The sequence below is a fragment of the Camelus bactrianus genome, chromosome 1 (genome assembly GCF_048773025.1).
Source record: "Camelus bactrianus isolate YW-2024 breed Bactrian camel chromosome 1, ASM4877302v1, whole genome shotgun sequence".
NCBI lineage: Eukaryota > Metazoa > Chordata > Mammalia > Artiodactyla > Camelidae > Camelus > Camelus bactrianus.
In genome coordinates this window covers 51,663,315-51,676,459 of record NC_133539.1, presented here as the reverse complement: position 1 = coordinate 51,676,459, position 13,145 = coordinate 51,663,315, and the positions used below count along the sequence as shown (strand labels likewise).

The window sequence follows — 13,145 nt, the reverse complement described above, 5'->3', positions numbered from 1 at the left end:
CTTTTCTTCTATGTCCTGAGAATCAGGTTGGCCCTCAGTCTTTGGGCAATCCAAGTTTCATTGGTCAGTGATCCAGTGCTGTGTGATGAAAAGGACCTGAAGGGACATGGGTTCTAATCCCAACCCTGCCACTTACCAGTTTCACTGTGTAAAACTTGGACAAGTTATTTAGCCTCAACTCCCTCTTACATCAAGTAGTAATAATGGAACCTGTCCTGAAGACATGCAGGATTGTTGTAAGGAGTAAATGCGATGTGACGTGTGAAAGAGTTTGTACACTGTAAAATGCTAAGTGGTTATTACTCATTATGATAATTGCAATTGAACTTCTTCCCAGAATCATCAGAAAGAAGACAACTCTTTGTCAAATGTAACATCTTTAGTGACACAGATGTGACTGGTGCTGTAAGCAGTTGTGTGTTTAATGTGTGCTTTCACCTGTGTGGAAAAAAATTTTTTTAGCAAATCCATCCTACTCAGAGATGGTGATTTTATCAGAGATGCAACCAGTTTTAGTGCTTATTAACATTGTACTTAAATGAAAGAGACCTTGGTGATAGTAAAATGCATGTAGAAAACTCTACATTTTAGTACCAGGACAAGTTGTTGTATCTCCTGCATTATTCCATTTATAAAGTTTTAAAAAGATGTTCTTTATTAGATGACTGAGGCTATGTTGAAGACCCAAGGCCTAGAAACATGAACAGCATGCTAATTTGTGGAAAGGTATAGAAGTAGCTGGAGGGCTTTCTGGACAAATGTTTCCACCCAGCTTTACAGCAGACCCACGACACCTAAGGGCCAGACTTCATTCAGGCACAAAGCATGCAATACAGATAGGAGCATGAACTGTAGAACCAGACTCCCTGGGTTCAAATGCCAGCTCCACCACCAATTCCTCTGTGACCTTGAGTGAATTTAATTTCTCTGGCCTCGGTTTCCTCATCTGAAATATGGGGGTAATAATATTAACCTACATCATAGGATTGGTATGAGGATTCAATGAAATAATATACATGAAGTAGTTAGAACTCAACACATGGTCCACTCTTAAAAAAATGTTTGCTCTTGTTATTATGATCATGGTACTCATGCATGGGGGATTCAGCAAGCAAGACCTTGGAATTAAGGCTGCTGACTGATTTCCTGAAATTTCCTTCCTAGGTTATTGGGGCCGTCCCCTCAGTCCATATTTTGTATTAGCACAGTTATAGAGGATTCACCATGATTCTTTAATCTGGCAAAGACAGTTTGTTTTACATAAGAGAAAAAAATAGAAACAGTAGGCTAATGAAATATTTTAGGCACATGTCAGGCCTGATGGAAATCAGAACAAGAAGGAATTCTCCTATGAAAAATTTGCACAAATTATTTTACTGAAAGAGAACATGGAGCCCACAGGCATTTGTTAAGTTAAGAGGATATATGTGAGGCTGACTAAATGTCAAGTTGGGAGCAAAGGAAACGAATGAGAATATAAGGATATGGTCACACCAACTGAGCTCAGACAGCACGAGGAGATTGGGTGGAGCAAGGTAGCAAACCCAGTGGGGCTCAGACTTCCCTGAGCAGGTCCTTTCTCCTAAGGCAGAGGAGAAACAGCCTGAAGAGGTGGGCCTCCTGTGTGCCTGCCCTTGCCTCTGGGTCACTTCCAACAAGGAACAGGGACCTGGGTCACAGCCAACAGCCCGTACTTGGCTCACCTGATTTGAAAGCCTACTTTCTTAGCCTCCCTCAAGCTGATTGCTCAGTTGTGAAGACTGGGAATCTGATTGGAGAATACTTTGAAGAGAAGGATTCTTTAGATTCCTTAGAGACGTGAAGTAGAAAAATAGGAAGACTTGGTATTACAGACACTTGTTTTCTTTCTCAATCTGTGATCAAACGTTAGCAACGTTATCCCTTGTCTACACAGCCTGGGGAATAAGGGTGACAACAGGTCAGGCTCTCCACATCCTCCACATAGTGGAGTGGTGCTTTCCTACCGGGAGCTGTTTGATTTCTCTAGCAAGTGCATAGAGCACCCAGTTACCTCAGGTGATCGTACGTCCCACTTCGGATTTACTCCTGCTGTCCTGACCTAATTATTAATGGTGCTCCCTTTCAGTCTCAAAAGTGCCCAGTTTGAATGGCAAATATGATCACCTAGTGTACTCCAGTCTCCCAGGCCAACGCCTCCATCTTTGACCTTTTTAACATTCCTTCTTTATTAAGCCCCAGAAAATTCAGACAAGGACAACCACCATATCACAGACAATCACCAGAAACAGGTGGTCAGAGATGATGAGAAGAATGTGTAGATACAGAAAGCAGAGGGCAAGTCCCCCTGTAGCTAGCAGATTGCCTGTCCCTTGACTGAAAACATGCTGGCAGCTATTCAGTGGATATCTTACTCTGGGTTGAATTTTTCAAGGATTTTTGTGTCCATGGTGTGGATTTAGGGAATGCACCATATAAATTAACAGGAAGGGAATTCATTTAACTATAAACAGTGTTGTGGTATGTGAATAAAAAGAAATTTTGATAAATTGAGGAAAACGGAAGCTTTCCCAAAGGACCTGGGCTTCAGCCTATATCTAAAGTAGAGGTGCAATTTCACAAGAGTAAGTGTTCTGTTTGCCTTTCAGTTCTTATTCGCTGAAGTTGTAGGAATAGCAGGCAATGACCTGTTTTTTTAGGCTGCTCTGCTTATATCGACAACTCTGGCTGAAGGTCTAGGGGGTTAATATGGATTCAGTACCCCCAAAATAGCTGGGGCACTGTTGGAACAATATGCAAGGCCTTGTTCCCATAGGACATCATACCCACAGCTTGACCCCTGTGCAAAGCCTGTCCATCTTGCCATAGAGCCCACCTGTGTCTGTCAGGGGGGTGCTTCTAGGAGCCATGAGCATTGCCCATCTCAGACCTGGGTGTTAGGAATGCAATCAGCTAGCTCTGACCTGCGCCCTGTCTCCTGTCTGTCTTGCTGTCCAGGTGACATCAGTTGCAAGGGGATGACCGAGCGCATTCACAGCATCAACCTTCACAACTTCAGCAATTCCGTGCTCGAGACCCTCAACGAGCAGCGCAACCGTGGCCACTTCTGTGACGTGACGGTGCGCATCCACGGGAGCATGCTGCGCGCACATCGCTGCGTGCTGGCCGCAGGCAGCCCCTTCTTCCAGGACAAGCTGCTGCTGGGCTACAGCGACATTGAGATCCCGTCCGTGGTGTCGGTGCAGTCGGTGCAAAAGCTCATTGACTTCATGTACAGCGGCGTGCTGCGCGTCTCGCAGTCGGAAGCCCTGCAGATCCTCACGGCCGCCAGTATCCTGCAGATCAAAACGGTCATCGATGAGTGCACGCGCATCGTGTCGCAGAACGTGGGCGATGTGTTCCCGGGGATCCAGGACTCCGGCCAGGACACGCCACGGGGCACTCCCGAGTCAGGCACATCGGGCCAGAGCAGCGACACCGAGTCGGGCTACCTGCAGAGCCATCCACAGCACAGCGTGGACAGGATCTACTCGGCGCTCTACGCCTGCTCCATGCAGAACGGCAGCGGCGAGCGCTCCTTCTACAGCGGCGCGGTGGTCAGCCACCACGAGACGGCGCTCGGCCTGCCCCGCGACCACCACATGGAAGACCCCAGCTGGATCACGCGCATCCACGAGCGCTCGCAGCAGATGGAGCGCTACCTGTCCACCACCCCCGAGACCACGCACTGCCGCAAGCAGCCCCGGCCCGTGCGCATCCAGACCCTAGTGGGCAACATTCACATCAAGCAGGAGATGGAGGACGACTACGACTACTACGGGCAGCAAAGGGTGCAGATCTTGGAGCGCAATGAGTCCGAGGAGTGCACAGAAGACACCGACCAGGCCGAGGGCACCGAGAGTGAGCCCAAGGGCGAAAGCTTCGACTCGGGCGTCAGCTCCTCCATAGGCACCGAGCCTGACTCCGTGGAGCAGCAGTTCGGGCCCGGGGTGGCGCGGGACAGCCAGGCCGAACCCGCCCAACCGGAGCAAGCCGCGGAAGCCCCCGCCGAGGGCGTCCCGCCGCTGCACCAGCTGGAGACAGGTGCCTCCTCCCCGGAAAGAAGTAACGAGGTGGAGATGGACAACACGGTGATCACTGTCAGCAACAGCTCCGACAAGAATGTCCTGCAGCAGCCTTCGGTCAACACGTCCATCGGGCAGCCATTGCCAAGTACCCAGCTCTATTTACGCCAGACGGAAACCCTCACCAGCAACTTGAGGATGCCTCTGACCTTAACCAGCAACACACAGGTCATTGGCACAGCCGGCAACACCTACCTACCGGCCCTCTTCACTACCCAGCCTGCGGGCAGCGGCCCCAAGCCTTTTCTCTTCAGCCTGCCACAGCCCCTGGCAGGCCAGCAGACCCAGTTTGTGACAGTGTCCCAGCCCGGCCTGTCGACCTTTACTGCACAGCTGCCAGCGCCACAGCCCCTGGCCCCATCCGCCGGCCACAGCACAGCCAGTGGGCAGGGCGAAAAAAAGCCTTATGAGTGCACTCTCTGCAACAAGACTTTCACCGCCAAACAGAACTACGTCAAGCACATGTTCGTACACACAGGTGAGCGAGCGCAGGCCCCGCCCCTCCACCCGGAGGCCAGGCTGCAGGGGGAGGGTGTGAAGGGGCTGTGGGAAGGGGGAGGCGGGACAGGTGGAGGGGAAGTTGGGAGTCATCTTTCAGATTTTAAGGAGACCCATTGTAAGCCATCTTCTGGAAACCCCAGCTGTGGCCCCATCACAGGAGCCAAGCACCCTGCCTGGGGAAAGACAAAATCACAGAAACTGTTTATGCCTAAGGGCCAAATGTGAAAGCCTGATACAGAATTGGCAGGCAAAAAAATCCCTTAAACACACTGAATGTTGAAATCTATTCTTTAATCCTGGAAGTTTAGAACTGGAAAAATCCTTACTGATCATATACTTGTCACCTCATTTTACAGACTGGAGTCGTATGGGCAGAATAGGGGCAAGGGTTTTAGTCTGTAGTAAGTTTTATCTGAACCATCAGCTTGAAGAGGCCACTGCATTTATGGTCCCTGAAATGAGGACAGGTGATGGACTCGTTCTGTTTTCTAGCATTTATTCTCTATATTCCACATCTAGAGACCACAGTCTGTTCTGGGTACTCCCTTTTAAAAAGGCAGTAGACTAACTGGGACACACTCAGGATAGTATGATTAGGATGGTGAAGGGGTGTGAAGTCATGGCATTGAGTTATGGTTAAAGGTGCCAGAGATGTTGGGCAGGGCCTAGGTTTGAACTGAAAGTGCCTACCGACCTTTGCCTGCTTGGGAAATTCACTGAACCTTTCTATATGTTCGTTTCCTCATCTATACAATGGGGATAGTAGTGATACATCTTTCCTGTAGTGCTGTTTTAAAGATTAAATGAATTAATATATATGAAGTTCTTAGAGCAATTCCCACTTTAATAATAAGCACTTTATAAAGGGTACCTGTAGTTTGCACTATTGGCATTGTTTAAATGGGTTGGAGGGAAGAAACATTAAGCTTGTTTTGTTTGGTTTCAAAAGGTAGAAATAGACCAATGATTGGAAGCTATAAGGAGATTCACTTAAATTAAAGAGAAAGTTTTGTTAACAGGCAGAGGTGCTGTGAGATGGATGGATAGCCTCCAAAGGCAGTGAGTACCTATAACTAGTGGTGTTCAAGGAGAGGATGGGTGATCATTTTATAGGGATGTTATAGAGGGGATTCAATCATCAGGTAAGTAGCTGGGCAAGATGGTGTTTCATCCCTGGAGTCCATGATTATAGAGCCAAAATCTCCTGACCTCCCAGCCAGAGCCCTTTCCTAGTTCTAAAACCAGACAAGAAGTGAGAACTCCACAGACACTCCTCCATATAGGGGACTACGTATTGATATGACTTCACATGGATTCTCTACTACCTGAAAATACTTACCCCAATGATGATCACAGTGTTTGAAATTCCTCTTATGAGAGTCACTCTTCTGGTAAACCTCTATTTCTAGAATATCCCTGCTAAATGACAAATAAATTGAAGGGAGAAAGTTACATACTTGAATTATAATACATGAAAACAAGTTAGATCCTAAAAGCAACCTTGTTTCTCAGATCAGCTGGCAGGAATAGCCAAGGGATAGGATGTAAAACAGATCAACTTAAATTGGGAAGTAGGAGAGAAGGACAGTGACAAACAAATCAACATGGAAGTGAACAACTGAAATAGAACATGACTTCAGGGGAATTTTTCCTTCTTTACAGTTCAGCTTAAGTCAGGACAGTATGTAAATCCATGTAGGTGCCTTTATGCAAATCAGTTGTTCTTAAAGATGACAGTTTTCATACCTCCAAAACAACATAGTGACTCACTACTGAATTTAGGAAGAAAATCGGGTAGTGGTAAGTCACTGTGTTTACTTGGGGTAAATGTGAATGCACTGATACTCTGAGATCAATCAAGGAAGTTTTCCATGTGAGAAGGGTATCATCACTACTTAGTAAATTAATCAAATAGTTGTATTTTTATTTATATGGCAATTTATGGTTTACAGAGTGCTCTCACATAGTTTATGTCTTTTCCTCCTCTGAACAGCTATTTTGTAAACAATCCAATTAAGGATTAAGGGGAAAAAAGAGACCATTTGTGGAAGTATATTCTTAAGCAAAGTTGACTTTCCTCATCTTGGATCCAAAAACACTTCTATTCTGCCCTTCTGTTCATCTCTTCCAATAGACCTAGCAGATAGAAAGTTTACACATTCTATGAGATCACATATTGAAATAAGGCTTTAACTTTACAACAGAAAAATTTTAGTGTATTACTGAAAATTGTGTTTTGGTGTGTAAACACATTTATTCAAAGGATTCTGTGGTTAACCCAAATAACTAGATTTGCCCATAAGAAAACCAGCAACAGATTTGCAAATTTAGACATCAGAGATACAAAAGCTACAAGTCAAGTCATTTTATAAATCTGAGTTATGCTCAAAGGGTAGCCTTCAGATCTCTAGTAAACTATGAAGGTCCTCAGTAAATTATCAAGGTTTTCCTATTGGTGTGTATAACATGGCTGTGTCCAGGGACAATTAATAATGGACATATCTCACTCCAGCACTTCGTTTAAAAGAAGCATCACTCTTCCCTTTCATCCCAGAATCATTTGGCAGTGGCAGTTTGGCAGGGCCATCTCTCTATCAAGACTTTTGTCTGCATGAAGGAGTCTATACCTAACAAAGTTTAGGTGCTATTGGTCTAGGTTTTCAAAAGGTGAGACAGCCGGAACATATGGAAGTAACTCAGGATCTGGATTCACTGTGGCCTACATTTCAAAACAAAGTTCTCTCCAATCTCTTGGGAAAACATCAAAAAAGAGGGGCCTCCTGACTTTACAGGAGCCCAGTGGAAATGATACAGATCCACAGCAAAAAGGCCAAATGTTGGTCTAAAAAGATTCTAGAAAGTACTGGGGGTTCTTAGAAGAGGAGGCATGAATTCTGTATTCTTACCTACAGTCTAACCAAAAAGAATCTTACCAAGATAAAGTAGCTTGACAGAGCAAATAGGGAAGAAACTTAGGTTCTTGGCATCACAGCTACTATGCATGGTAACTGGCTGTGTAGTTTAGTAATTCCAAGTTTTAATGTAAATGATACTCACTTTCAACAACTGCAGAAAATCCATTCTGAGATCTGGAGTCTAAATAAAATTCTGTGTAACTGTGTTAATGATCCACATGTTCATCAAAGGGACATGTTTGTGACAAATAAGTAGTCCATCATATTGACTTTGGAGCTAAGCCCTGCCTTCGAGAACCAAAAAAAACTGGTTGTAGAGCATATTCCATGATGATTATAACCCTGAAACTTAGAGTAGGGACGTAAGTGAATGACGACTGTACTGGAATTAGATGATTTGAGTTCAGTTTTGGTTCCTCTAATTGTGACCTTAAGCAAGCCACTTAATTTCATAACCCTCAGTTCCTTTGAATTTAAAGTGGAAATAATAATTTTCCTGCCTTTTGAGTAGCTGTAAAGGTATTATGCATGTGAGAGCTTTTCATAAAAGGTAAAGTACCACTTAATGTCTTTTTAAAAAAATTCATCATTATTTTAGCCCTCTCCTCTCAGGAGATAATGAGTTTCTTTGCTCTATCTCCAGTCTCTGAGTAATAAACTCTCAACATATTTCCTTCCTCAGTAGAATTCAAATACGGAAGCAATGTGATACCCCATGGGTGTCCCTTGAACTTCCTCCACAGCAGGAACTTTTTTTCCCCATTCCTTAAGGACTTTTTTTTAAGAAAATCTCTCACTAAACCACTCCATCTACTGCCAAACAAACCACAGTAGGACTTCATCTCTTTAGGAGTTTCTTAGGTTTGCTTTATGCAACTTCATAAAAGTTGTGAGGAAGGAAAACAAGAGTCAAGGACACATTTGAAAACAAGAGAATTTGAGAAAAAGAAAAGATAACACAAACCATCCTGGCATGGACTCCATGCCCTCTCCCAAGAGAAAAAGCAGAAGTCAAAGAAAAGGGATGGAAGGGAAAGACAGAGGCGAAGCCTGGTGTGACTGTGGACGTGGAAGCCAGTCAACAGGGAAGGTTCAGAGCTGAGGCTGGAGCAGTGCTTCTCAGGGTGTGACGCTGCAGCAGCAGCAGCAGCAGCAGGCAGTTTCTCAGGTCCATCAGACCCGGACCAGAGACTCTGGTGATGGAGCCCAGCACCCTGCGCTTTAACAAGCCCTGACTCACACGAAGCTGGGTGTCATGTCCCTAGATAGCCTGGGTGATCTGGAGGAGGATGGTTTCAGGTTGCCTTTGTTATATAACATGGCTCTCCAAAATCCCACTTGTAAGAATCTATGTGCTTGGAAAAAGTAAACCAGAGTTATGGACAACAGATGGCTTTTATAGTCATTAATTGTATTGTGCATGCAAATATCTCATATATGCACAGGTTCCCTGGCAAATTGCCCCTCTGGCACTTAACAGTACTGACTTGCATTATCATTATATGGGTGTCTTAGTCCCTTCCCACTGGACTGTAAACCTTGTGAAATAAGGTTCATATATAATTATATATATGATATATAGAGAAATATATATCTTATATGTTGATATACCTAGCATAATACCTTACACATAATAAACATTCAAGAAATATTTGATAAATGAAAGAACTGAATCCTTCTCTAATGACGTCTAATCACTCCCAAAAGGAAAAGTGGCCTATTTTTCCAGACTTGTCTATTTATTGTATGCTGTAGCTCCTTAGAAATAATGCAATAATTCTTTGCACATTTATATATTAAGTACCTTCTCCCAAGAATCTGAACCTAATTCAGATACCATGTTCTACTTGTTCTGACCTTGTCTATATAACAAAATTGCACACATAATAACAAGACTAAGATGGCATTCAGAGTATTTAATTACTACCAGGTATAGCGTTGCCAGATTTGGCAAACAAAAATACAAGGTGCCCAGTTAAATTTGAATTTTGGATAAATGACAAGTATTTTTTAGTGTAAGTATGTCCCATTCAGTATTTTGTGACATACTTATACTAAAAGAAATTCATTGTTTATCTGAAATTTCGATTTAACTGGGTGCCAGGTAGTTTATCTGGCAGTGCTATTAAGGTGGGACTTTCTTTTAAGACTCAGTCTTGGGACTTCTTGCTTTAAAACCTAAAGATGAATACAGGCTAGCATATGTAGCTGCTTAACAAGGATTTGTTGAGTCAGTGAATGAATGTTCAAATAAGTGAGTGTGCTTTCCCCGTGAACTTAATTCAGGGGACATATACATAAACACATTATTTTCTCAGAAAGACTTAAATTTCTTTTTCTTTTTTTCTTTTTCTTGTCAGTCATGGTAGAGTATCAGTGCTGGTCCACAAGAAAGAGTTGAAGAGTGACGCTTTAGAGAGCAGGCATCCAAAAATGGGGGAAAATACATGCATTCACTGCTCCCCACCCATGGAACTGTAAAGGATGCTGCCTCCTCTTCAGTTCCCCCACGTGCCATCTGTTTTTTCAGCCTCCAGAACTCACTTGTTGCCTGCTAAGAAATCCTCTTTCTATGCCATTTGCCTATACTTTATTCATGGTGTCACTTCTTTCCATGAGCATACGTGGCTGAGAAAAGACTGGACCCTTAGTTCTGAACTGCATAGCTGCAGTATAATCACTTGCTTTATTGATTATCTGAAACAATTCTTCTTTAAATTCTGTGTTGGCTTCCCCATGCCGCACAAGTCATTTTTCAGTTGACTTCATTTATCACCAGTTCCTTTGTGCTGAAGGGAACAGTTGAATTTTTCTTCAAGCGATAACATATGCTGTGCAGAGTATTTTCTCTCTCTTTCATTTTCAAAACGTCTTCACAAGACAGGTACTTACTATATTATTCTCAAGTTGCAGATAAGGAAACTGAGGCTTAGCGAGGTTAAGTAACATGCCCAGGTCATCCAGCCAAGGAAGTGGAATTCATATCTGACTCCTGCATCTGTATGGCCCCAAAACAGATCATGTTAAAGTGTAGGGGGCTTATATGAGTTTCCCCATCATGTGTCTAATTCTAGTGTCTGCTTTGTACTCTGTGTCCCTCTCTAACCAATCAGACTTGGCATTTCTGGCCAGAGGCTCAGACCTGGAAAGCCATCCACTGCATCATCTTAACTTTTCATTTCTCCACATTGAGAGCAACAGTCAACAGACCATATCCATTTCATGTATCATGTTGAAAGCCCTTTGGGAATGACTATAAGGAATATGCAGGAAAATAATGGGAGAGAGCAATATTAACATTTCTAGTGAGTGATACTGTTTCAGATCCACACATAAAGAAATGAGTTGTTTACACCTGACTAATCTGAAAATGTAGCCCATTTAGTAAGACAGTTCCTGGAAAACCCACACACCACCAGCACAGCACCTGAATAATTATAGAGCACTTGCCTTTAAGGAGCTCCCAAGTGCTTTGCAAACATTTTTCCTCATTAACTATCACACTGTTTTTCTGTGGCAGGACACTTTGTCCTATTTAAAATGTGGAACTGCTGATGCCTTGAGTGATTTAAGCAGGTCACCCTCAGGTCATGCGTTGACAAGGCCTAGACCAGAGTCATCAGGGATGTGGGCCACAGTGGGAGAAGGCCTCTAAACCTGCAAAGGGACATGGCAAGTGCTTGGTCCAACTCCTCACTTACAGAAGGGGAAACAAACCCAGAGAGATGGAAACACTTAGAAAGCCCAGGGTCACAGGGATAATAGATGGTCCAACCAAAACTACGTGCATACAAATGACATAAACATAGATGCTATGGAGGGAAAGATGACAACTGTGAAGAATCCATTGATAGTCATATTAGAAGGGTGTGAAAATAAAAAGCCATCATCAGTGACCTTGCCTTGAGGAAATATACGCTCTAAGAAGGCAAAAGTTCCAAACAGCAAGAGCATTTTAACACAGACAAAGTTTCAACTTCCTAGCAGCCAAAATACCATCTGGAACCTAAGAAGGCACACTTCCCATTAAAGGTGACAGGTGGACCTGTTTTAAAAGTTAGCTGGCCGGCCTATCACAGCCTCTAGAAAGTGTACCAAAAGCACGAGGATGACAAAGACCAGCTTGAGTTTCAAGCATGTTTACAGCTGACAGAAACGTTCCAACTAAAAATAACGTGCTTGACTGTCTCTCTCAGGGAATCTCTCATTTCAAAAACAAACAAACAAACAAACAAACTACCTACACAAACACCACACATAGACTGAACTCTTCATTTAAGAACAAGTCTTCCCTAAATTCCCAAATCTTAGCCTAAAAGTGAAACCCTTCTCTTCTCATCCTGCAGTCCTAGGGCTCATGTTGTTTCATCAGTGAGAAAGAAGGGAAAGGAAATTGGAAGACAGCAGAGAGGAGAAGGAACTCGGCCAAAACATTAGTAAATAACTAAAGGAAAGAAGTTCAAAGATCAGTAAAATCGGCTTGGAAATTTGTGGAGTAATTTCTAAACCAAACAGCCATTTCTTAGGATCCTGAACTTCAGACCATATTTTTCATGTTTACAAACACAACAAAAAAGCTTTCTGATGAGTTAAAGTTTCATAAAACAGATCACGAACATAAAGCGCTAACCCGGAGCCTGGCGCGTAGTAAGCACGTAGTACCTGCTGATTGTTTTCATTGCCATTATCACCACGACACATCAAACCTCTTCTGTTTCACGATGGAAAAAGTGGAAACACAGTCAAGGCACATATTTTAAATGGCAGTTAACTCAGATTCAAGAGCTAGATTTCCTACCCTGATGCATCGTCCAGATGTTGAAATATTACCCCAGAGAGTTTCAAAGGCTTTGAGCTTTGGGCTGGGTTAGAGAAGAGAGCATAGACAGACTTTCTTCTCTGAGGTGGGTGCCTCCAATGGGCAGTCAGCCATGAGGTGGGAGAGATGGAAACACCTTATTGTAGTTCATCTCACCCGCCAAGAGCAGAGCAGAGAACAAACAGCACCAACAAAAACAAGCCTCTGTTCATCCAGAGAGATGTTACAGGCCTGTGGATATTACTTATAGCAGAATATCTCATGTGGTCATTCAGTGACAATATTCTTATTTATGTTACAGATTTTAGCAAGCTTGATTGTTTGGTTTCTAAGCCAATAGCAAATCAAAGCAGTAAACTGAGGAGAAAGAAGGGTTTCAGCCAACACACTGAGAGCAAGGAAAGAGAAAACTATTTTTAAAATTGACTCAAGAGTTCAAAAAAAAGCGTATGGAACCATTTAATGGGGGCTGGGGAGGCAGAGAATTAGTCTTATAATAAGAACACCGTGCAAGTATTCCCACTCCACTCTTGGTGGTCTGCAAAGTGATTTCATATGTATTTTATGTCAACACCAGCACAGTGAGGTAAGTAGAACTGTATACCTCAGAGGCATTTGGAGATTTGTCAGAGTAGCATGCCCTGTGTTGGTGCCTGCATTTGAACAGGACCATTTGACTCTGAGATCATTGTGCTGTCAACCACCTACTCAACCTCCACACCAGACGAGGCCAATACGCAACTCAGTGCAGTCCAGGCAGAATAGCCAGTTGACTCTCTTAAGTTACATTTTAGGAAGATTTCTGTC

The 13,145-nt window shown here is 43.5% G+C and overlaps 1 protein-coding gene across 30 annotated transcripts in view; it reads left to right on the top strand.

The window, feature by feature from the left end:
* Window positions 1-13,145, top strand: part of ZBTB20 (zinc finger and BTB domain containing 20) — a 758,521-nt gene that overhangs the window by 720,105 nt on the left and 25,271 nt on the right. For all 30 annotated transcript variants that reach the window (XM_045507287.2, XM_074363908.1, XM_074363967.1 and 27 more), the window contains one exon: window positions 2,977-4,581. In XM_045507287.2, the coding sequence (XP_045363243.2) occupies window positions 2,977-4,581 (1,605 nt within the window). The remainder of the gene's footprint in view (window positions 1-2,976; window positions 4,582-13,145) is intronic.